The 26,793-nt window shown below is 37.1% G+C and overlaps 1 protein-coding gene across 1 annotated transcript in view; it reads left to right on the forward strand.

Moving 5' to 3' along the window:
* EPHA6 (EPH receptor A6) overlaps positions 1–26,793 on the forward strand; it is an 882,015-nt gene that overhangs the window by 827,372 nt on the left and 27,850 nt on the right. Inside the window, exon 16 of the mRNA XM_043593917.1 lies at positions 21,713–21,862. Within this exon, the coding sequence (XP_043449852.1) occupies positions 21,713–21,862 (150 nt within the window). The remainder of the gene's footprint in view (positions 1–21,712; positions 21,863–26,793) is intronic.

Consider the following 26,793-nt stretch of genomic DNA (forward strand, 5'->3'; position numbering starts at 1 on the left):
AGATTGTATATGCTGATTTAAGACCATTGTTTTCTGGAATCCGTGCTTCAGGGCAAGTGTTTCGACAAATTGAAAGAACAAAATAAGGTAATATTTGCAAAATGTCTATCACAGTGTCCAGTAAGCGCTCAGTAAGTGTTAGCTATTCTCATCATCATCATCATCATCATCATTTTCTTCTAGTGGATGGTTATAGTTGTGCTTGGTCAAGTAGACATTGTTTTGATGAAGGTCTTCATCAAAGGTAACAGAAATAAAAAACTTTGTGCTCAGCATATTAGCCCCATACTTGTACCCTATTTTAGCTATTTAAGTTGCAAATGGTCCACAGTTAACTTTGATTATCTTATATCAAGCACTGAAACTGTTATCAAAAAACCTAGTGTCTGGTCCTGCCTCTACCCCTCACTTTTGTGTGACCTAGAGTAAGTCTTACTCTCTCTAGGCCATGAAATCGATGAATCTATGAGTCCTTTTCATATCTAATATTCTATGGGATAGCTCAAGGGGCAAAATTGCAGGAAAGGTATTATAATATATTGCATTCACTTTTAATCTGTCCTTGGAAGTCACTTCACTTCTGCCCCAAGCAAGCTCCACATCTTGTTTAAGAGTGTCATTTCACTGAGTAGTACTCCAGGCTGTAGAAACTTCCATTGCATAGTGTCAGTGCTGTGGATATTAAGTATTTACTAGGGATGAAAACCTGCTGTAACCTACTTGGAACCAAAAATTGAACTTTTAGAAACTGTTTTATAACAGAGAGATAGATACCTGTTGTCTTCAAACTATCTTTTACCATTTGTAGTGCCTTTGACCTTCATGTGGATTCTATAGCAAATGAAGTCAAACTTTTTTCAACTGTTTATCCCTGGGCAGTACCATCTGATATGAATAGTATTCCATCAAAAGGCATTTTTTTCCTGAGGAAGTCTTGCTGTAATACATCATCAGAGTGACAGCCAGTGTATTATACATTACAATAAAACATCCCCAGAGCAAAGGTACATGTGATGATGAATTATGCTAATATGTTATTGTCATTATGTTATCAGCACTCAGAGAGTGATTTACTGAGATACATCATCAGTGAGAGATTATCTGATTCCATATTACTCAAAAAATGACACCATCATGGAAAACCACAAGCAGATTCAGTTGATTAATAGGGTTGGTGATATTCCAGTGCCAGAACTCATGTATAGTGGTATATTAAAATGTCCTTTGAAACTGAAAACAAGTTAAAGAAAGATGAGTCCATGAGGTGAGGTTGTAAAAGCACTGTCAATTTAAATACTATTACTGTAGACAGAGTGGATACTCAAGTATGAACCAGAAGTCATCCTTTGTCCTTTATTCAAACATTTGACAGAGATTTAGTTCTACTTAATTATCTTTAAGAAACCTGAGAATTCCTTATAAGAAGCTGTCTGTTGTACGACCACTGATTATCCTATATCCTAAATGTATCCTAAATGTAGTGACAGTCTACAATTGACACTTTATAATGATATATGCATGATGCCCGGTCACTGAACCAACCAAACATATCATGAAACTTTTACTGAATGGCAGTTTATTCAGGACATAAGTGGATCACTTTTGTTACAGCATCTTTTTTGCACAGAACCTTGCAACATTAGGCACTCAAAAGATACTTGCTAAGTTTAATTGATGATTTTTTATAGCTTTCCATATAGAAAAAACACAAAATAACATCTTACACCAAATGGTTAGATTAAAAGAGCCAGACATCATGGATTGCAAATTTAAAATAAAATAAAATAAAATAAAATAAAATTTAATTTAATTTAATTTAATTTAATTTAATTTAATTTAATTTAAAATAAAACAACTTCGGGGCGCCTGGGTGGCGCAGTTGGTTAAGCGTCCGACTTCAGCCAGGTCACGATCTCGCGGTCCATGAGTTCGAGCCCCGCGTCAGGCTCTAGGCTGATGGCTCAGAGCCTGGAGCCTGTTTCCGATTCTGTGTCTCCCTCTCTCTCTGCCCCTCCCCCGTTCATGCTCTGTCTCTCTCTGTCCCAAAAATAAATAAAAAACGTTGGAAAAAAAAATTTAAAAAAAAATAATAAAAATAAAATAAAATAAAATAAAATAAAATAAAATAAAATAAAATAAAACAACTTCATTTTTCCTGGCCCTGCTTGTTCTATCACAATCACAAAAGCTAGTACTTCTTTCTCATGGCTCTCATGCTAAAGTCTCTAACCCATTCATAGAGTGTGTGTGAGGAGGAGAAGAATAGGTAAGCAGCAGGGTAGATCCCGCTTAATTGGCATGTTCTTGATCTCACACTGATGATCTGAGCTTGCTTGGTAATTAAAACAGACCTTTTTTTTTCTCATAGAATACTCTCATAGGTTCCTTGGGGACCTGTCCCCAATTGTTATACATCTCTTTCCTGAAGATTTCTTATTAGTTTGTGCCTTTTAGAGCTTACAGTCATTTCATTAGTCTCTGTTTTCCAGCTCTTCACCTCTCTGTTGTCATATTACACTTTTGGACAAAATCCCTTTAAAAATATATGTATGAAGACCAAGCTGGCCCCATTCCGTAAGGTCCATATCTGACGCACAGGAAACATACTCCTCTGCCTGTTGTCAGTGAAAGCACAGCTGGGTTCTAATGTAATAATAATTACAATAACTGACTTTTACTGAGTGCATACTATGGGCAGGCACTGCTGCATGTACTATCTTATTAAACTTTCCCAAAAAGAGAAGAGTGGTACTGTTATCCTCAGTTTACAGTTGAAGAAACTGAGGCCTAGGGAGATGGATTTACCCAATGGTACAAGGCGCGGAGATGAGAGCCAAGACTCAAGACTTGGTGGTCACAGCTTTACTATGCATGCTTTTAACAATGACATTAAATTACAGATTTAGTATTAGCACCAAATGCTAAATTGAGCTTTAGAATGGCATACCAATGTCCTCTCATTAAAACAGGTACCAACCAACCAGTGTCTCACCTTTAAGCTTTTCCGGGCATGGACTCAAAGCAAGTGCCCTGTACTCTCCCTAACTCCAATGGCAAAGAAAAATTCTCTGTGTTCCTGTCAAAGCCCCTCATTAGATTTGACAAGAGAGTTGCCATAACATATCAACTATATTTTCCAAAAGTAATTATTTCCATACCAGCCTTTTCCACCTCAGTGATCTAGGTACTGAGCAACAAGTCCTAAAACCATTGCTTTTATTTTATTTTATTTTATTTTATTTTATTTTATTTTATTTTATTTTTTTGCTTCTAATCTCCATTTTAAGTGTGTAATAATGTAAGAGAGGTTTGTAATGTAGAATACTTACCACGTACTTTTTTTTTTTTTCCTCCTTGGCCTTTTTGGGCCTCAGCTAAAATTGAAACAGAAAGGGACAGAAATTATAACATTCTTTTTCAAAAATAAAGGCTATTTTCTGTCACCTAAAAGACAAGGATACGAGAGTGTATGACTTCTAGGAATGAGTGGGTATGTCCCCCTGTCAGTAGTAAAAACCTTAAAAGATGTATGTGTTCCAGACCTCAAGAAATGTTTCAGGGTCATGAAAAGAGTTTTTACTTCAGCTGATTTATATGTGCAATTTCAATAGGGTAGCCTGTTCTACACTGCTTCCGGGGATCCACTGGTTAGGTCATGATGAAGCTGGTAACAACCTGTCAGTGTGCAATTTGGTTTGGAGGTGTGTTATCAATTTCCAAGGTATCTAATATCCCTGACTGAGCCAGCAGAATGTGGGGCACTCTGCATCCAGCGATCATTGTGCTAATCTCTCCCACATATTAGGGTGCTGCCAGCCCTCCTCCCCAAACTGCTTCCATTTAAAACTTGCCAATACCAGCGACATCTGGGTGGCTCAGTTGTTTAAGTGTCCAACTCTTGGTTTCAGCTCAGCTCAGGATCTCAAGGTTCGTGAGTTTGAGTCCCATGTCCGTCTCTGTGCTGATGGCGTAGAGCCTCCTTGGGATTCTCTCTCTCTCTCTCTCTCTCTCTCTCTCTCTCTCTCTCTCTCACTGTCTGCCCCTGCCCTTCTCTCACTCTCTCTCAAAATAAATAAACTTAAAAAAATTTAAAAATAGAAGTATAAAACTTCCCAAGAACATCCCAAAACAGGTTGAATGAGGATTCTCCCTCTTATATACTGTGCCTGGTCTTAGTTTTATTGGCATGTTAATTGAAATAAATTATTAATGAAATTTTAAGATTAAAGTAAACTATTAAAAGTAGCCAGTACATGTTTGTTTTATCTATCTATTATTAAAGAAATAGTCATTGTCTTAAGAAAAAACAAATAACAACAACAACAATTGTGGCAAGCAAGCTATCTCACAGTCGAATTCTTGACATGAAGGCTTTTTGTGAAACTGTGTTTTGCCACCTAAAACTTCCTCTTCCTTGTGGGAAATGTACTTCCACTTAAAAGCTGAAAGAGAAAATTATAGTGCTTAAACAAGTGAAACAGTACATTTGAAGATAATAATAATATATATATTAATTATATATAATTATATATATATAATATATAATTAATACGTAAAGCTCTTTACATTTATAGAATACTTTATCCACAATACTTTATTGAATTTTGACAAAAGTAGAGCAGTATTATTATATCATAGGAAAAGCACTGATTTGAGGGCAGAGGCCTGTATCCAATTCTTAGATGTGGCACTTTCGTTGGCCATGTTGCCCTGGACAGTTTTCATGCCTTTTCTGACCTCTATTTTCTTTGTCTAAAACTGGTGGCAACTGTTTTTATTCGCAATAAGTAAGCTGAGTACAGGATCTATGCCTTATTTATCTTTGTGTCCACAGGTCCTAGCCTAGTGGCTGACAATAAGTGCTTCATGATAAGTAAATAAGTCTGTGAGGAATTATTATCTTCCATTTACAGATATGCAGAGTGAGTTAAAAAGTTTCAGTGACCTAGCATTACACAGCGAATAAGGAAAATGCCATGGTTGGTTGTCAAACAGGATCAAATTCCCAGAATTCTGACATATGTGGTGTCCAAAAAAGAAACATTAGTCACTGTGGAGGAGAACATCCATGTGTATATAGGAAAGTAGATTCTGAGAGCCTAGACTTCAGGGTGTTCCACAGGAGAACCGTTTTATCCCCCCTCCTCCCAGCGGATTCTTACAATTAGCAACAGACACAATGATGCCATTCCTCTTGGTGGAGATAAATATAGAACAGGGGTAGCACATCGTTTCCCATTTTGAAATGACAGACATTTTTTTTCCTGAGTATATTCTACGATTTTAGCACAGAGACTAAATATAAAAGAAATAATACTAATTATCACTCTTATATGACCTAAGCACTGTTGCAAGCATTTTAGATACGTTCTCTTCTTTAATTCACAACACATAAGATACTAAGATCATCTCCACTTTACAGGTGAGGAAATTGAGGTATGGCGAGGTAAGGAAGTTTGCCAAAAGGCCCAGAGCTCCTAAATAGCAGAGGCAGGATTTGGATCTAAGCAGTGTGACCTAAGAGCCTTGCTCTTAACCTCTATGTTTTACTGCCCCAAGATAATAAATAGAGAAATATAGGACACACAAAAAAGATCCTGATATGCACTTCCAAGTCCAACTGAGCTCAGCAAGAACACAAGGCCTAGAAGAATAAACTGTGCCTCAGAGAAAGACCAAAAAATGTCTAGAAAACATATGGAAAGTAATTTCTTTTTGCTTCTATTTCTCTTATGCAACAATTTTCTATAACATGTGTTCAGATAAGCATTTAACTAAATATATTTTTTTCTAAACTTGCATATGACTAGAATAAATATGCTGAATTTTCAAGGGTGGCAGAAATATTGATTCTGTGACAACTGTGTTAGCCCAGGTTCCCTAGAAAACAGAGCCTCAGAAAGGAATTCAAAATGATGAAGCTTTCTTTGGGATGTACAAAAGCAGGGCATCTAGACTAAGGAAAAATGGAAGAAGATAAAGCAATATCACAACCTAGTGGTACTTGCTCCTGCTTTACATGGGCCACAAAAACACAGTAGTTGAGAGATGTGTCCAATAACCATGCAGAACGTCTCCAAATGGGCTGTATGGAGAAAGCATGCTTTGAAATCATTTATGGGGAAAAGGGGAGAAAGAGGGATTTCTCTGTGCAACTCCCTCCCATCTCTGGTTTCCCAGTGGCCAGTGATTGTGGAATTGTGAGTTAATTCCCCCTTGTTTCCAAGTTGAATGGACTGGCACCTTAATGACCACATGATATGCCAACTTTCACATTCAGCAGTGTGGTAGATCAAGTCCAGAAATGATGGAAGTGACAAATTCTGAGCCCATAGCTAATGGACCTGAATGAGTGGAGGTGAACTTGGCATTCCCAAGGCAAGTGCCCAGTCAGAGCTCAGGGATGGCAGCCTGGTCCAAGAGGCAGATGAGGCTAATGGAAACTGACACGTTCCTTAATGTTTGTGTGACTTTTAGGAAGTCAACTTTAACTCAGATGAACAGAATCAAAAGTCAAGCCCACTAGGAATGAGCCATCTCCTTTTTAAGATACGACAACATCTAGGGTGTAGGATATAGAGGAAGAAGAAATATACACATACACAACACACATTTATGATGTACACATATTTAGGTATATTATTTATAAAATTTCCTTCATTATCACAAAATATTCAGTACTGAATGTTATAAGCCAACTACAACCATTGAATTTTTAGATATATAATTCTGAAAAGATGTGGGTATTCAGAGCCAGCGTTCCATCAGTGGTAGACAAGAGCAGGCTAGTCCTAATACAGCAGGAAGAAGAATGGAAAAGCCACTAGAAAGGATTAGAATGTTAGGCTACATCACAGGACAAAGACCAGGAAGCAGGTGGGTTGTGTCAGAAGATGAGGAAAAGGGTTTTCCTGTTGGTGGGCGAGGCACAGTATCCAGAGCATTGGGTAGCAGATAGTGAATGGTAGTCCAAGAAGGCAAACATTCTATGCCAAAGTTTATGGATCTCACAATCAAAAATTCTAGTATCACTTTATTCTGATGAGATCTATACACTAGATAGGAGCAGGGCAAATATCTACGTATGAGAACTGGACAGGGGTTGATCTCAAATAAGCAAGCAGGACCTAATGAACAAGGAGGACACCCACAAGGCTTATTCAGTTTTGAGTCTTACACTGTGAGGGGCTCCCTGTCTAGGAGGAGTAGCAGCCCCTGAGCATAAGAAAGAGCTTAGTGTACCAGTGATAGCTAGGTATTCCTTCTTGGAGAGATTAGAGGACTGTGGGGGCAGGGAGTCAGATTAAATGGCCAGACGAGTCTTTTAATTACTAACTTTCCTGAATTAGAATACTGTGTTCTTTCAGCAAAATGTACTAAGCACTTATATCTGATATTCAATACGTATTTCAGACTAGCAACAAATACAAACATTGTATAATTTATTGGTTTTGATAGTCTACTCTAACATATCTCTACTTGAACATATTTCTCATGATCATGGAATATATATGTATGTGTACATAGATGTACACATTTTCATTTTAATTTAATATTACTCTATAAATTTGTCCAATAATGGTTACCTACCTTCTGGACCATTGTGCAGTATGGGTTGTACTTATTTCACACTCACATTCACCTGTAATCCCTTCCTTCTTCCTTTCCACCCCCCATCAAGTGTAATGCAATCAATTCCTTAAACCATAGATGATAGAAATAATGTATACAGGTATGTAGCCATTTCCCCAAATTTATAAATTGGGTGCCAGGTTGAAAATAATGTCAGGTATCTGCATTTCTAATTTAGTGTTCTCCAAGGTAGCCTCTGACAACTGGCAAAAGTATCCTGCTCTGACAGTCTGACCCTTACACTCCAATTAAATATAAAAACAGATCTGAATCTTTTTCACCCAGTTGTACTGTCAAGGCTAGTATAACTTGACTGTCACATAGAGCTCTTTAAATCAGCCTGCCAAGAAAATATGATTGTAGTACAGATTTTAGCATTCAGAAATGTTCACTCCCCTTTCACTTACACAGATTTTAAGGGTCAAAGCTATGCATTTTTATCAGACATTTTATTATCTTTCAACCTTTGTGAAGATCAATGTATTAGAATAGAGGAAGAACTTTTTCTCCTTTACTGCTGAAGTGATTTGGTACAAGGGAAATACTAATGAGGATTTTTTTTTTATTCCTTACTGGAAGTTCCCATTGGACAGAAGGAGAAAGTTTTATTAAAAAGATGGGTGCAATGTTTGAATTCCATAATACTTCTGGAAAGTAAGCATCTGGTCAAAGTAGATGAGCATCTAGAAAAGGGATAAAAGTGTGGAGTTTTGAATTTTCTTAGAGATATGATGCTTCCAAGTTGCAGCATGTTTCAGCAAAAATTTAAACCATAAGAACCCTGACTTATAAGTATAAAAGAGAGAAACTTTTCAAAGTAGGTTTTTTTCCATTTATTTTAAATGTAATATAGTTCTTATTATAATGGCCTAATAATTATCATTTTTAGCATTTTCTGTCCTATTATGGATACAGAAAGCTAATCACTATTTTCCTTCTCGTTGTCATCCCAACCATTGTGATCCCAATGGTTATACTTTTAGAAGGTGGCATGCAAGTCATTCTGGCTTCAACTCCCATGGGTTGACTGAATCACATTATTTTAGAGTGAACTTCATTTAAAAGAGCGAACTATTAAAATGTCTAGGTTTTCCTCTTCAAACAAACAAACAAAAATCCTAAATAAGTAAATCCAAGTCTAATACATTTAGGCTATTATCCCCATTGTATCATCAACAACACAGGGACTCACTGTACTAAATATGTCTCATTCTCCTTAAATTAAGAAAGTTCATCTTTCTTTGCTAAGAGATATAGGCAAGGGAGGGTGGGACCATTTGAGGGTACGTGAAACTGAAAGATTGACAGCAGTGGCTGAAGTCAGGCAGAAAGCAGACAGCCCTGGGGAAGCATTGCTGACAGCAACACTAATGCACTACAATGCTGACATGCAACTTCCTCTAGATTCCAGAAAAAAGCCATTTGGGAAGAGCCTGTCAATAATGTAAAACTGGGCCAAATGGTTCTGGTTGTGGACTGCTAGCAAATGTCTACCCAAGACTAACTGGAGATGACCAAACTCATGTTTCAAATGAAAAATATAAATATAGCCTTCCTCAAATGAAAGGAAGTTTCCTGCAAATTAGAATGCTATTTTTTAAAAAGTATATTGGGTTTAACATCTCAGGTATTTTTCTACAACTAGACCTATTTTTTTTTCTTCCTGAATTCTCTGGGCTCTGCTTTAAGTTCAGTTTTGTTTACCAGCAAGATATGAGAACCAAGTTTAATGCTGTGAAAGATGTTTTACTTAGAGCAATAATATGACAAGCAGAACTGAATGCATAGCAACTTGCACATTACATAAAGCTTTAAACCAACCAACACTGGCTTTAAAATCACCAGTGAACTAAAAAAAAAAAAAATATATATATATATATATATATATAAATATTAGACTCAAGGTATAGATGAAAAGCACCATGTCAAAAACACAATTAAATAAATTATCTCCTTTTGTGCTTAAATAATGGATGAAGCTTATGGTAAGCATAACTGCTGTTTTTGATTCCTTGAATTGCTTCAGCAACTTGACCTTGGGTTGAATTCTCTGCAGTGTAATATTGAGCCCATACGAAGTCCTTTTCCCTGAGCAAATTTGTTTTCAGAGGGGGATAAACAACTAAAAATTGATCCTATAGAATTTCATAAATGACAACAGTGAAAAACAACCTTTCTGAATGAATTTTCTTTCTTCTACCCACTTCACATATATATGTGAGAAAGCAAGAAAGAAAAAAAGTTGAACACTTGTCCTTCTTCCCTGTTAGGTAAACTACTTAAACTATAGATTTCATAAATAAAGCACACAAAAATTATCATGGATTAAGTGGGAGAAGGTAAAAGAGTAATTGTTTTTTAACACAGAATTATTAATTTTAAATATTATAAGAAATCTTTCTAATTAACAGGTCCTTAGGGGATTTGTTCTAATATATAAATGTAAAATGTATGTAAACAATGCTTCGACAGCACATGAGAGTCCTTGAGAAGAGAATTTTCCAAAATTAGTGTTTGGGACTATTCCTCCTTTAACTTTGTTTACATGATTGATTGAATTCTCCATTTAGACATGTTAAACAGAGTAAATGTCATCGCATTCTTCTCTGGAATAAGGCAACTATCTAATCAGAGGAATTGAAATAAGTGTTTTTAATGTATTAAAATGTGCTGTCATGTGTGACTATTACAGAATTATTAAATAATGTTACTAACTCCCTAGACATGGCAAGATTTTCCTGCTTCTACTCTTCCCTGTATTTGTCCCTTAAGCCCCCATCAGCAATCCACAATGCAGCCAACGTGATCTAAAAAAGCAGCAAAACCCTTGGTTTTATCACCCTATTGCTTGAAGCTTTTCAGTGGTTTTCCACTGCCATAAGAAAAGGTCCAAATTCTTTAAATGCATTAGGAAGCCCTTCATGATTCTGCTTGCTGCTTGCTTCTCTAGCCTCTGTCTCTCCCCACTCCCTCACCTCACACTCTATTCTCCAATTGCAACTTCTGTCAGTACCTCTAAGTCTGTTATGATTTCTCTTTTGTACCTGTTTTTTCTAGCTAGACCAGTCTTTCCTACTCCATCCCTGATCTCCTTTCTCACACCTCTTTTATTGGTCTAACTCCAATCTTCCCTAAGGTCCAAGCCTAGACATCATTTTCTCTTAGAAGCATTTTCGGACCTCCCCTACCATGGCATCTATCACATTTCATAGCATCACTTATTATGTATCATTATCATCCATTAAACAATAAATACTGTCACGATCTTATGCTACGTTTCCAATATTCCTATAACTGACATTAACTGAGTACCTATTATGCTCAGACTCATTTCTAAGCTCTGAGAAAACAGAAAAGAACCAAGAAAACAAAATCCCTGCCTGAGGGAACTTATATTCTATACACACAACAAACATTTATTAGCAAGAACAGAGTGAAAGAAAACAGAACAGTAGAGAACAAAAGGAAAAGAACAAATCGAGAAGAAGGTACAAAGTGAAATAAGAAAGAGCCAGGAAACCTTCAAAGCATAGAAATACAGGTTGATCTCTTAAAAGACCCCACCCCACTATTAGATAGGCCCTCTTTTATTTAAAACTTTGCCATTGACTTGTGATATTTGAAGATGGTATAGTTTCTTTCTTCATTCTACCTGCAGCCAAATACATCCAGATTCTGTCATTCAGCATTCCAGAGATGTCCTCCAGAGCCCTCTGCTGTCCACAATGAACAAGGCGTCAGAACCCAAGTGGTATACTTAAGCCTGAGCAAAACAAGCTGGAAGCTTATTTTACAAGCATTGCTTCTCCAAAATTTATTCACTGGGAAAATCTTCTATAAAACTGTGAATATGTTATGCAAGTAAAATTAGACCTTTCAACCTGCTTGGTATGATACATGATCGCACACACTGCAGGTGATTCTGCAAGAAATAAAAGTAATTTAATTTTTTTATTAGACATTTAGTAGAAAAGGTCAAAAAAGAGATTTAGGATCCCTGTCATCCCTTTATACTTAAAAAATTAAAAGACCTTATTTACACCACTTTTTACCACATGATTCAGATCTTTCAGCCACAACAAAATTAGAGTGAAAACAAACAAAAAAAATCGATCAAACCAATTGTATATAATTTTGCATGAAGAAATAGTGACATATGCATAGCAAATTATAAAATGCTGTGCCTGTGAACTCTGTTCTCTCTGAAGAGATGTCCTGGCCTCTTTGTCTTACTAGTCAAATTCCTACTTTCCTTTTAAACTCTACCTAAAACTTACCTCTGTGATGTCACCTTTCTGCTTCTCCTCATAGCCATCCCAAACAGCTGACCCTCCCTTTTTGCTGTCAAATGAATCTAGTACAGACTTCTGTTAGAGCCCTTACCCTCTGTGCTTCCATTATTTGTTTATGTCGATGTGTCTCCTACTGTAAAATGATCTCCCTGAGGACAAGGAGAATGTCTTTGTGACTCAAGCACCTGGCATGTGAGATGTGTTTAAAACAAACAAACAAAAAATGACCAAAGAATAAGAGAATGAATGAATGAGTAAGTGAAAGCCACCAGTGACCTTCAGTGCCTTTCTGGGTGAGGCTCTCTATGAACTGAAAATTCAGATTGGGAAATTTTCCTTTCATCTTTTCCTTATCATTAACCAAGTTCATAATGATGACTAAGAAGGAACTAAAAAAGCAAAATTTGAATTCCACTTATACAGTATGGTTCTGAGACTGTACTTTTCATTTTACATCATTTGCCTAATTCATCTCATCCAGTCATCCCCTCAGCCAATAATCATTAAATTCTATTATAATCATAGCACCATGCTAAATACTCTAAAGTAGATTACAAAGAAGAATAAAAGACCCTCCAAGATTTTTATAACCTTTCTGAGAAAACATTACATCCACATTTTGAAGAGCCAGATAATAGTACATAGAAGGTATGTAACACAGACAGTGGTTGTTACAGGCAGGCATAAGAGGAGCAAAATAGGAGCTAAAGAAAAAGTTGACAAGACAACATTTCATGTTGGAATAATGGAATGAACAAAGGGTTGACTGTGTAGATTTCCTCAACTAAAATGCTGAGGGTGTAAGAAATCTATATAAATTGTGGCAAACTGTAATCAGTCTATCGCAGAGTTAAAACTTATTCAGAATACTAGCATTTTAATAATTCTTTCAGCCAAAGTCTGATTTCTAGATAGATTTATTTGTACAAGCATTTTTTAGTATTTCCAGCTCCAGATACTTCCAGACTTTTCTCAAGTTCTTACCCACCTTTGAATATAAGTCCCTCAGCCCCATCCTTTCCATAAAGTAATGCTTCCTCAGTCTTTCGGAAGATTTTGCCCTCACTTGTGCAGTGTTTGGTTCCAAACAGACTGCCTCTAAAGATGTCATCATGTCATCTTGTCTCCCCGCCTTGGCTTACACTCAGAGCTAGCCTTTCTGACAATGGGTAATTTGAGGTCACAGCGCCACTCTGATCTGATGTATCACAACACTTCATGCGACAGCTGCAAGAGAAGACCTGCTTCTCATATATGTTCAGTCAGAACACTGTGGGTCTGTCAGGAAGACTCTGATTTAATGTATAAAGTGCCTGTGGGCATAATAATGATGCAGGAAGCAACGGAGCTCAGCACTAACCCTTTTTGTCTACGTTTCCTTAGACAGAAGTGGAGGTTGTTCCTTCTAACTAGAGTATCAGCGTATTAACTCTAACTACAGTTTTAGCATATTAACAAATCATAGAATATTAAACCTTCACTGGAGCTGCAAGATCACACAGTCCAACCCCCTCAATTGACAGAGAATCTGTAACTTGTCCAAGATCACACAATGAATTAGTGGGGGAAAAAAAGAGGGATCAGAAGTCATACATTCGGCTCCACTGTCACTTTCTCTTCCTGTGTTGCACATTCTGCTTCCAAAGTAAGCACCCCTTACTTATGAGGGTCACCACTGTGTATGCTCTAGAGTCCTATACACTTTCTCTGTCCTTTTTGAATAGGGTTTTCAAATAGGGTTAGCAAATAATACTAGTATAAAAATAAACGTATTTCATTTTATGCAGTCTCTTTTCCTAATGACAGGATATGAATTTTTCCCCAAATAAATAGCATTGGATCATGGATGGCATAAGCACTAATTACTGCTTGTCATTAGTATTATTCTCACAGGGCAACCTGATAAGAAAGCAAAGTATACATTAATTTGAGGCCATTCAGATAAAAATGCTTTGTAGACACTTGTGTTATAAACATGAAGAATTGTATTATTTTACATATTATATTAGCATTTAATGTATAAATATCCCAATATTAATGGTCAAAAATAATCTTTTACTCCCCCTTATGATTTATGCAGTACACTTTTTAGACCTATTACTTCTGTGTTAATATCCATAGATCTTTGCCATAAAACTATATGTGAGAAGCTTAAGAAACTTTGTCAAAATACACTGGGGAGGTAGCAGAGTGGGAATTAGTCTTCTGTACAGCTTGATTAAAAGGAAAAATAAAAGGAGAGGGATGGAAAGAAAAGATATAGACTACTACTCTCCAACAAGAGTAGGGATAGGATTTTTAACTCTGTTAGTATCCACTATCCCCTTGGGACCTTACCATACGGTATATTCCCAAAACCATAATGAACGATAGGTTGTGTTGAAAAAAATTACCTATACTGTCAATGGTATTTAAGTTATCTACACTCAGACACAATGGCAATTCTCATAATAAAGCATGTGTTTAATTCTAGCACATTACAGTAACATTGTGTCCTACTTTATCTGCCTTATAGGATGGCATAGAAAATCTAATTTAACAGATGTCCCCCATAACAGTGTTATTCACTTAATGATGTAGCACCTATGTTCTCATCAAAAGAGAGTACTGAGAAATAGGTGCCAGTGAATTATTTTCAGGAGCAATTTGGGAGGAAGCAGGTGAAAAGGATTCTAATTTCTGAGGCTTTGAATAGCACAATAAGCACTGTTTTATTACGGGAACAAAAAAATTAGCATTCACTGAGCTGTTTATGCATTTAGACAATGAATAAAAATGTAGTGTAGTTCCAGGTAGATAATGTGGGGAAAAGGAGAACGAGAACGTCTTTCTATAGATAGGATTTTTTTTTTACAGAGTAGAAAACAAAGCTGGTGAGTTAGCTATTCATGTTTATTTGAAATCATTTCTCATCTGGTCCTATTCTTTATGAAAAATATGCTTTAAGTAAATTTCAAAAGTAGATCATCGTTCTTTTCATAATCAGAAGAGGGAGGTCGGGTTGAAGTTCAAGTGAGAGAGGGGGGCAGCAATGCCTACAGAAGCCAGGAGGATAATGGAAATGAGGCAAGTGCATCTGAGGAAGGCTTAGTGAGATGGTGGAGTGGAATGGTCGTGCTCTGAAGTGGCAACACCCTGTCTAAAGGCATTTAGAGACAATAGGGGGAAAAAGAAAACAAAAACAAAACTTAGCCACAGAAAACCTAACTGCAAGCCCATTTCAGCTCAAGGCCAAACAGTTGGTCACCTTTAGATTCAGTAAAATCCAAGACCTTGAGACCTCAGCGAATACCCACACAAAGGCCCTTGGCACAGGGAGTGAAAGCCTGGCACAAGAAACAACTGTTAGGAAGTCTTTGTCTTATGTAAAGTATGAAAATAGTTGTTTCATGTTTATGGCCTAAAACAATGCTATTTACTATAAATTTCTGCAGCACTTATCATTCTATAAAAATTGGTTATTAAGAACCAGTCAGTGCCTTAATTTTCAAAATACCATGCAAAAAAAGGTCTTCTGCTTACAGCAAGAGTGTCTCAACCTGGCATGTATAAATCACATGATACTGATGCAAAATCGTGTGTATGTGTGTGTGTGTGATTCCATGTGTGCATTTGTGAAGACAAAAGGTTTGTATCTTAACCATTGTGTCACACCCCACAAAGAGAAGAGAAATACTCAGCAAAAGGCAAGAAATCCAGAAAGTATGATCAGGAAGATCCAGCTGTAGGCAGAAATCTGGCTGCCAACATTTAACCACAGAATTATACCCATGAAAGAATAAGATGAATGAGAGATGTCTCAGTTTTGGAAGGACACCGGTCGTGCAGTGGCAGGAAGGTAGGCATAGACAGAACTCCCTGGACCAAGATAGACAGATTTCCTCAAACTGGACAAGGCATGTCTGAATCACAATGACTGAGTCAGAGCTTGTCTACCAACAATTTATGTGTTGCCTCTGGCTCCTAAAAGCTTTTGTTTGAGAAGTTCACCCTTGAGCCTAGCACTGCAGGCGGTGGGCTGGTGACTCCAGATGAGAGAACTGGGATGCTGACATGGGCTGCAGTTACCATGCAGGTCCAAAAAAAGAGACTTTTAAGTACCTAAATTAAGGAGACAAATGTGTCCCGAGTGCCTACTATATGTTGGGTGCTTCGTGTGTACTATCTCATTTAATCTACTTCATAAATGTTATCTAGAAACCAAAATGTAAGTAGATCTCTCCTTTGTGACTACAGATGAATTCATTCCATTATAGCCCTCAGTCTTCAAGGAAGGACAAATATTATCCCCATATTTCAGAAAAAGATAAAGCTCCACACAACAGCACAGTTGCCACAGGTCAGTAAACCTCAATGAAGGAGGGAAGTATACATCACTCCGTGAGGGTGTGGGATGTAGTTTTTAGAAATTTCACAATATAATGTAGCTGTACACAATATCATTTGTTGGTTGGGGAATACAAACTAGAAAGAGATGTTCAGAGATAGAGTCACTTCTCAAGATCAGTAATTCTTAAGAGAAAGGAGAATATCCCCCAAGTGAGGATTTTCTGTAAACTAGTGTGTGAGAGATCTTTCTGCAATTTGCTATGACTTCCCAGGACACCATATTGAATTAAAGCAGAAGACCCCAGAGTGCCAATTCCTCCACCATTATTCCCCAAACCAGACCACCTTTGCCACAGATAATCCCACTGACAAGACATTTTAATGTAAAATGATCTTTCAGTAAACAGATTAATGCCCCTTTCATCTGACATCAGTAAGCATTCGCATAATGAGTTTTCCAAATAACCAGTAGTTGCTCATTAAGAGTATTTTAACCCATTGAAAGTAAAAAACAAAAAGGGAAAAAAGTCAGTGTCCTATTTTCATACCTTTCTAATATGTATTTTCATACTGTTACCTTCTTAAACTAAAAGTGATTAAGTTATTTAAACTCTTCCGTATGAGTTAGGATGATCACTGTGACCATTAATTATCGGCCTGGGATGTGACTCAAGAGTGTGTTTGTCTCCTGTACTGTGTGTCATCAGGCTATCTGTTTATGTGGACTAGGTACCAACTCATCCGGCCTGTCTACTTACAATTTAACAGTAGCCAAGAAACTGTAGGCAAATCATTAAAACGCACTGTAATTTACGAGTTTATGATCATTAATTCAAATCCCCTCATTTTGAAGATCTGAAATATAAGACTCAGAGTTAAGACTTGCACGAAGTCACACAATGGACTGTAGAAGAGTTTCATCTCACTTAGAATGTGCAGCCCATAAAGAGAAATACTTAAAACTGTTGTTGGAAATCTCTTAATCTGTAAGCATTGTATATATGTTTTAATTCTGACACTCATTGAAGTGTGGGTACTACAGAGATAGATTAAGAAAATTAAAAAAAAAAACATCTGCAGGCTGGTCGTTGTCTATTCTAACCATTTGCCTTTAAAGATAACCATCAAATCCAGTGAATGAGAAATGGAGAGAGTCTTAAGTATTCTTGTTTCTCAGTAGAAGTTTTCTATTTGGTTTCAGTATTAAGCCTTTGTAACCTCACTATATTTCAATTGATTGTCTCCTCCACTGAAGATTAGAGGATTGGGTTCTAAACCTCAGATGTTAAATACAGTTATAATGCAATTCCTCTCAGGAGGTATGGGGTTTACAGGTATACAAGGTTACTGGTTGCTTCTTCAGCACTTTTCCTGCTATAACCCCTCTTTAGACACTAAGCTCTGAATATGACTTTTAAAGCAGAGAAAAGGTTTGCTAACAACCCTTTCCATAGTGAACCAGATCCAGTTTGCTTACTTCTTGTTTCTCCTTTGTTCCCTAAGTGATTAAGCTTGCTGGATAAGGCAGGTACTGGGAAATAAGAAGTCTTTTGAGTTACATTCAATCATTTTGATTAGCATCACTGGTAACTTTTTTCCCCCTCATAAACATATGGTAAAGCAATATGTAATGTTCCAATGATTGTGATTTCAAATCTAAAGTACTATTTGTTCATTCCTGAAACCTGAAACAAACATCTGGTGGTTAATGCTTTGAGAAAAAAGTAACATAGTGCATTACCTCTGTCTATGATTCAAGATCATGGGCAAAAATAAGTAGCTGGGATTAAACCACAAATGTTTGTTGGTCCACTCAATTTAAAAAAAAAAAAAAGGTGGAGGGGGAGAACTAAGCTTCTGTGTGTCCTCTGAAGTAGGAAAGGGGATAGAGTCCATGTGCTACTCTTAAGGACCTCTTCCTTTCAGCTTTATCTTGCACTTAGAGATCAACTATATTCAGTCTGTATCCTGCCACTAGAAAAAAAAAAAAAGATCTGAATGTTTCCTTATCTCCATCCCATATATGCTCAGAATTACTGAAATTTGTGCATACTGTCAGGTTCATGTTACCATGTGTTTTTATTAATTAGAATTATATCTCCTACATTAAAACTTCTGTGATGATATTTCATCTTTCAGATTTATTCTAGCTCGCACTTCCCATTTCAAGATGACATTTGGAATAGAATTTGAAATAAAGATTTGCTGTCCATTTTGCAATGTTGTTTATCTTAGATAAACATTTTTGGGTTTTCATAGGAGTAGCGTATTGGTCTGCTAGGGATGCCATAACAAAATACCAGGGGCTGGATGGCTCAAGCAACAAAAACTTATTTTTCACAGTTCTGGAGTCTGGACATCCAAAATCTAAGTGTTGGCAGGTGTGGCTTCTCCTGAGGTCTCTCTCCTTGACTTGTAGATGGACAAATTCTTGCTGTGTCCTCCGATGGCCTTTCCCCTGTGCCTGCACACATCTGGCATCTCTTCATCTTCTTATAAGGACAGCAATCATACTGAAGTAGGGCCCGCCCTTACGACCTCATTGAACTTTGATTACCTGTTAACAGGCCCTATCACCAAGTACAGTCACATTGGAGTTTAGGGCTTCAAAATGTGAATTTTGAGGAAACACAATTCAGTTCATAACAGATAGCAATGCTATTAATCAAGCATTCTGTAATATCTTCTCCTTGAGGAAAAAAACAAACTCTTAGGAAAGGGATAATGTTATCATTTATATGTGATATCAGTTTATGCAAAATATAAATTTATATGTGATTCACTTACATGAGATGTCATTTATAAATGAATGCACCTAGGGGTGTCTGGGCGGCTCAGTTGGTTGGGCATCCTACTTCAGCTCAGGTCATGATCTTACAGTTTGTGGGTTTGAGCTTCACATTGGGCTCTATGCTGATAGCTCAGATCCTGGAGCCTGCTTCAGATTCTGTGTCTCCCTCTCTCTCTGACCCTCCCCAGCTCATACTCTGTCTCTTTCTGTTTCAAATATAAATAAACATTAAAAATAATAATAATAAGTGAATGCACCTAAAATAACCGTTAACTACTTTTTTTTATTGGCCTGTCTTAATAGAACTCACAAAGATTTAGTAGGGCTAGCAGATTTCTATGTATTTTTTGCCAGAAAGACAAAGAAAGATCCAGAATGAGAAATGTCAAATGAGACTGCTGCTCTTGCGTCTGTTCTGAAGTTAGCTCTACAGATTTGGTCTTTATTCTCTGGAAATGTGGCTCCATATTCGAAACAAGCCTGAGCCTGACTTAAGTGGCTTTGAAATTCAGAGCCATGAGACCCAGGGACTTTAGCCACAAACATGCCATAAAACAAAGGCTGCTGGAGTGCTGGTGCACAAATACAAGTCACAGTGTCCTTGGTCCCCTCATGAAGTACAGACCACAAGGTGTTTTTTCAGAATACTATTTTATGTGTTGGATCATTTACAGTACTTCCATTTCTGAATTTTTTTTTAATGTTCTGTGGTAGGGTTGCACGGTTTGGTAAATAAATATATAGGATACCCAGTCCAATTTGAATTGCAGATAAACCATGATTTTTTTTTTTAGTATAAATGTCTCATGAAATACTTGGACATAGTTACACACACACACACACACACACACACACACACAAAATGTATTCCTTTATGGGGACATGCTTAGACTAAGAAAAGAAGAAAGAAAAAGTATTTGTTATTTACCTGATATTCAGATGTAACGGTGGGGCCTATATTTTATCTGGCAACTCTACTTTGGGTTTAGAAATGAATCCTCCTCTTAAAACTCGCTTCCTCTGCCCATCACCCTCTTCAACTACTGTCACCAACTTTGTAAATTTAATTTCCTGGCCTTCATTTGGAAAGGCCAGTAAGTGTGAACACCGAAGGTTTCAGGCTCTGGCTTCCTTCTGTTATACTACTATGATATATGCTTGCAGATGTTCAGTGTTACAACACTAAAATTAGTTTTGTCCAACTTTTTCCCCATGCTGAAGTATTTACATCTTTATATTGATACCCCATAATACTACTATGATAACATTAGTAGACATTATGTATTTAATAATGTTGAGAGGAATCTCTAAATCTCTAAACCCTGGGCTCAGTCTGCTCACCTGTAAAATCAGGGGATTGAATTCAAGGTATTATCCCCAAGGTTCCTTCAACATTTCCTTGCTACAGGTCTTTAAAATGAGGATTCCGTTAATGCTCTCCTTTGCCTTGTAAACCTAATTATTCCCCTCTCAGATGAATCTCTTTTCGAGTAAGTGCTTAGATTACTAAAAAAAAAAAAAAAAAAAAAAAAAAAAAAAAGTAGTGTTTAGATTACTCGATTCATGGCTTCACGTTTAAAAATGTTCGACCTAACTTCCTCAAGGGCCAGTGAATGCACCCACTATTGCCTCCCACCCCCACTCACCCTAACATCAGACTCTGAACGCAGTGGGGGATCAGATAATGTGATCCTGGAAATGCTGATAATGATGAAACAATTCCATCGAGGTGCGTTCTGACTTAAAAATCTATGTTGCCAGCAGAAGCCATCTCCGCGGTCTGGGCGCAGCTCGTTCTCTTTCGCCATCTAGTGGCGTCGAGGGAGCCCTCCTCCGCTCAGCTTGCTGTTCCGCGCTGCAAAGATTTCAGATTGTAACAAACGGATGAATTGTTTTATTCTTGTCATTACAGTAAAAAGGGATTTATAGAGTGTTTCGAGAGATAAAATGTAATAAATGTTGATAAAAAAATAAGTATAACACATTAGTCGACTTTAATACCTGAACAATATAGATTAAATTCATGCAATTTTATCTCTTTAACATGTTCAAATGTTAACTTGAACACCGAAGAACAAGAATATAAACTAGCCTAAAGTATCATAAAGAAAGATTATCCTTCTCAGGTGCTCTTGTATGATGTTAAAGGATTTCTTAATTTGAAGTAAATATAATCATAGATAAAAAGGAAAGAGAAAGTTCTGATAAACATTGAATTACAGAGAATGTCTCCGTTCTGTATTTAACTGTTTATCTTCAATTAAGTTAGAACGTATTATCATTATTATTTATACATGTAATACAGTGTTTAATGAATGCTGAACGATATTTGGTGTTAACGTTCTATAATCCAGAACTTTCTTCAAATGGCATGATAGTGAGTTTAATTGTGTGAATCTAAAGTGAAAATAAATTTCTCTAATGAATGAAATAAAGTGTTTCTGAAGTGTGACTTATTTCCCATTAAAGTTGTTTTCACTGAATAATTATTATAGGAAAGATATTTCTGACATTTAACATTATTCTGGTTCTCTTACTTTTATTTAAAATGCCAATGCTATGATGCAGTATTTAGATCTTTCTAACAAAATCTATTTAATTGGACTGCCACTTGGTTTTTTTTAATATACTTGTGAGCCAGCTGAGAAATCTCCAATTTGTTTTCCAGGGTGGGAAAATTCCGATAAGGTGGACAGCCCCAGAAGCTATTGCCTATAGAAAGTTCTCCTCGGCGAGTGACGCATGGAGCTATGGCATTGTCATGTGGGAGGTCATGTCCTACGGAGAGAGACCTTATTGGGAAATGTCTAATCAAGACGTAAGTGCCCCAACAGTTAAACTTATTTTTTAAGTATAAACACATTAGCCCTGTGGAGCAAATATGTTTTTGCCCTCAGATTAGCCTTTATCTTCCTGAGAGCTGTTCAGGGTCTGTGGCTGAGTTTGAGAAGCTAAGTAACCTTTTGCTCTGAGCTGTCCTGGGTGTCATAGGGACCAGCTGATGGGCTTTGTCATGTGAGTACCTGGTCCACATCTTACATCTGAGACTTCTACACTCATTGCTTTAATGCAGTATGACTGCGCTAATGCAACTGTCTTGATCTACAAGTAACAAAAAACAAAGAATAATGTTTACCTTTCCTTTCTTCCTTAAGGCAGTGCAATGCACCACTGTAAAGGGGAAATTAATTTAAACTAGATAATTTAGAAGAAAAAGAGCAAATTCTTTCAGGCAGAGTATTATCAATATGACATTTGATATTGTTCTTTTGAGATATGTGACCCTTTATGCAATTTCTTTTGTTTCTATTTGACCTATAAAGATTACCTGGGTGATTAATAATATTATACAACAGGAGAGTTCTCTGTGACCTCCTAAGAGATAAAAACAGTAATCAGAGAATGTAAGTACCCTGACAATGCAAATAAGTGTACTGTCAGAACTGAAAATATATGTTAATTTCACACGTTTCCATCTCAGAACTTGGACTTTGTCCACTCACTTGCCAAAGTATCTAATGGTTTCTGAAACAATACTAATGGAAAATCACCTCTAATGTGATCCTGAATGTTCACAGGTTTAAAAAAAAGAGGAAAAAAAAGACCATGTAACTGTAGAAAATCTCTAAACACACTCAGAGTAAAACAGTTTTCACATCTCTTTTGTTTTTTCTAGCCAATTGCTTGGACAGTCCCTCCGTACATCAGACCCCATTACTCCATCCCAAACTCAAGTTGTCCAAGTATCTAAAGGACTTACCCAGCAACAAAGAAAGTTTTAATACCAGGAATAGAGAAAAGTTAGTTTTGATTAGCTCACCATGGCTATTATTTCTCCCTGCCATAGAGTGTTACTTTTGAAGCTGAGTCCTGCTCAGTCCTATGGGGGCCTACCAACTCTGTGAAGAATGCCAGGTCTAGAAACCTACATGGCAGCAGGTTGGAGGTCATACACACTGTTCAGTCATTGTCCTCCAAAGCACATCATGAAAAGAGCCCATGTGACTAGGTCCTGCAGAACATCTGCCCTGAGGTATAGAGTGTGCCATAACAAGCAACATCTGCTCTACTCCCAAAACTTAGACTTTGGGATCCAGGCCAGGCTAGAGTCTACTATTCTTCTGGGAATTTTATTCAAAGGATGTCATTGCTCTTCTCTGCTGCTGGACCTTGTTTGGGGCAACTTGTGACCTCCTCCCCAGTTCTTCTTAAAATTGAATATCAAGGACACCTGGGTGTCTCAGTCAGTTAAGAGTCTGACTTCAGCTCAGGTCATGATCTCCCAGTTCATGAGTTTGAGCCCTACGTCAGGCTGTCTGCTGTCAGCATAGAGCGTGCTTTGGATCCTCTGTCTCCGTCTCTCTCTGCCCTTCCCCTGCTTGTTCTCTCTCTCTCTTTCAAAATAAATAAATAAACTTAAAAAAAAATGAATCTCAGAAGCAGAAATTTGCCCCCTATGACCCCCAAAGGAAATAATTTTTTTAACCTGTTATCCAAGGTAATGGAAGCCCTGGATTCAGTCACCATAGTTCCTACTCTACTCTAAGCCCAAAATAATGCTTGCCTACTTGTCCTACTTTCTCATGACTAAAATAGGCCATTCAAACAAATCTCTAGAATAAAAAAATCCTTTCCCGATGAATTACAGTCTTCACTGAACAGAAGAGCCCTCACTTCAAGTACCCTTTTTCATTAGTACCCCATTTAACCCTTAACCAGTCCCCCTAGCATGCTTCAAACAAAAACTGCCGAACTGATAGGGCTCCAAACATTACAAATAATGTATTCTCACTGGTAAAAAGTTCTTGAGCATTCACAGCTGACATACGTATATTTGTTTGCACATTATGTACCAGTAATATATTCATTTATTCATTTAAAAACATTTATTGGGTGCTTTCTTTGTTCTAGGAACTAGAAATAGAACAGGGAACAAATGTTATACCTGGAAGGGACCAAAAAGATTATCTAGTCCAACCCAAGTCCAACTTGCTTATGAAACTGAGGCATACAGAAGCAACATGATTTCCTTAGAATCCTATAGTAAGTGACTTAATGGTAATATTAGAACACATGCTCATAAACTTCTGGAATAAGTCATGGGCAAGGAAAAGAGAAGAAGAAATAACTGCTTCTTTTCTTGGTGGTTTGGTTTACAGTCCAAAGAGCTCCCCATGTAGGGCTGGTGATGTCTTGCTTCATGGAACTTACATTCCAGCAGAAGGGAGATACACTGTAAACAAAGTACATAAGTAAAAGATATAGTATCTAACATGATAACCACTGTTTCTGGGGAAAAACATGAAAAGAGGATAAAAAATTCTAGGGCACTGATTTTGAATACAACATGTATATTGCCACATACATTCATAGAAGTCATTTCTATGTGGTCATAAAAGTCATAATTAGCCATTCTTATTAAATATTTATAAATAATCTTTATTATATAAGATGAGATAAATAAACATCAAGAGAAGTTCCATTATTTTTCCTGCCCCCTGGGTTATCATCTAACGGCTGAAGTGCACTGTGCCACCAATTTAGTAACCATATCTATTATGTAGACCATAATTTAACCATGAAAGTCACTTAATTTTCAAAGTGCCTCAGCTTCATGACCAATAAATATAATAAAAAGACTGGGTTAGATTGTTAATATCCCTTTCAGCAATAATAAGTTATGATTTTCATAATCTCTGAAGAAATTATCATACTTGTCTCAGCAAAAGAATGATTCCAATTGTTCTTTTCTGAGGTTTCAGACATTCCTGAAACTCTGTGGGGTGCCAAGAATGAGATAGGACTTCCACAGAACAGAGTAGATATAAATTTAAGATACCATACCACAAAACAGATTTTTTAGGAGGGTAGCCTCTGAGGGGAAAATGTCCAAATAAGTAATTTCCAACATAGACTACCATGTAAACCATTCTTAATTGTTGCCCAGAGAGTTCCAAACTCTGTTGTCAACCCTTCCCTTCCTGGAGCTGGCCCAATAGCTTGCCCAGCCATTCTGGCCATGTGTATTGATTACCTGTGGCCAAGATGACCATTTAGAGAATGATTCTGTCTATTAAACCTCATTTGGCCACAAAGAGTATATCTGGAACCAGGAGAAGCTGCTGCAGCCAGTAATAGACTCCTGACATTAAGGCCATTCTCCTTTGTTCACGATTGCCAATGCCCAGAGCACAAGGCTGAACCTGAATGTTCCCTTCACCCAGAGCTTGGCTTCTTTTTGAGGACCAGATAGGAACTAAGCGGGCAATTTTCAAAGTCTTTGAGTGGCTACCAAAGAGTATTCAAGCAAGAATCTAAAAATAGGAGGAGAACAAGAAGTTGTGGGTGGGGGAAGGATTCAAACTCTTGAGGTCCTCAGATCAATACAAGACCAGGGGAAAGCGGTAAGAGCTAAAATCCTTTATGTATCTTGTGACTATTTTTTGCTGCTGCTGTAAAGATTTGAAATTCTGTTTAGCGTAACATATTGGAAGTCAGCATATCTGTGACAGATCCTATAACCAGGATTTCTGTTTGGAAGCAGAAATAGCTTAATCAAAACTTCCCCACCTGCTCCTCTCCAAATACTGGTTGGTTATTCTCTATTTGTTCTGCATTTCTCATTTGTTTGGTCAAAGTATAGTCTTATGTTTGCCAAGGTGCATTTTAAATAAAGAAAGTAATATTTTAGACAATAAAAATCCAACTATGTTCTGTTTGAATATTTTATGTTTTTACTACATTTTGGTTAGTTTAACTAAGCTATGGGCTTAGTTAAATACGGAATATTAACATGTTTTACAATTTTAAATGAGTTTAGGAAATTTCAGATCATTTTTATAAAATAGTCCCTCTATTCTGTAGACCCTGGCAAGTTTTATTACAATGAGCAATTCTGAGTTTGTCGAATCTGTTTTACTGAATAATATAATGAGTTTCTCAAAGGTCAGTGGTACTGTACATTAGGGAAAGGAACTGAGAAAAAACAGAGTATACAAGACTAGTCCATAAAAGGCCTAACAAACATTACAGCAGGTGCCATCTGCTTAGCTATTCAGTAGTTACTTATTAAACATGTGCCAGTCACTGGGCCCAGGTGTGCATGTGGTATGGGGATGGAGAACTAGAAAACCCAGTTCCTGCTCTCAAGGAGGCCACTATGTAGATGAGGAAGTGAAGTTCTGACATTTGTAAATCTCAGCCCTGTCCCCAAATAGAATGTGCATTCCTCAAGTGTAGTCATCATACTGCCTTCTTTTTTATTAGAAACAACACTGTGTGAATGGAACGGTTTTCTTTTTTTTTTAATATACCAAAAAAGTATGCATACTCTATTTTTCAGCGTTCTTTTGATTTTAAATGACAAAAACTCAACCCAAACTAACTTAAGTAAAAAAAAAAAAATTTTTTTCATTCATGAGACTAAGAAGGTTTAATGGTGCTGAATCCCAAGGAGAGTGCAGGATTTTTAATGCTTCCCTAGGTCAACGGACCTCATTTTCTCCTACCGCAAAGGTCCTCTTTCTTGTATTCTTTACACTCTGGGGCTCAGGACTCCTCAGCAGAATGAAACACTTTTCCTCTGTGAAAATTCATACACCAATCCCAGAGACGACTCTGGTTGGCTCTGTCAGGGTCCTGCCCAAACCTGAGCCAAAACCATGCCAAGGAAATTGATGCTGTGATTGGCCAAGCTAGCTTTATGTACCAGCCTGTGCCTTTAGAGGTGGGTGGAGCACTGTGATTGGA

The sequence above is a fragment of the Prionailurus bengalensis genome, chromosome C2 (assembly GCF_016509475.1).
Source record: "Prionailurus bengalensis isolate Pbe53 chromosome C2, Fcat_Pben_1.1_paternal_pri, whole genome shotgun sequence".
Taxonomy (NCBI): Eukaryota; Metazoa; Chordata; class Mammalia; order Carnivora; family Felidae; genus Prionailurus; species Prionailurus bengalensis.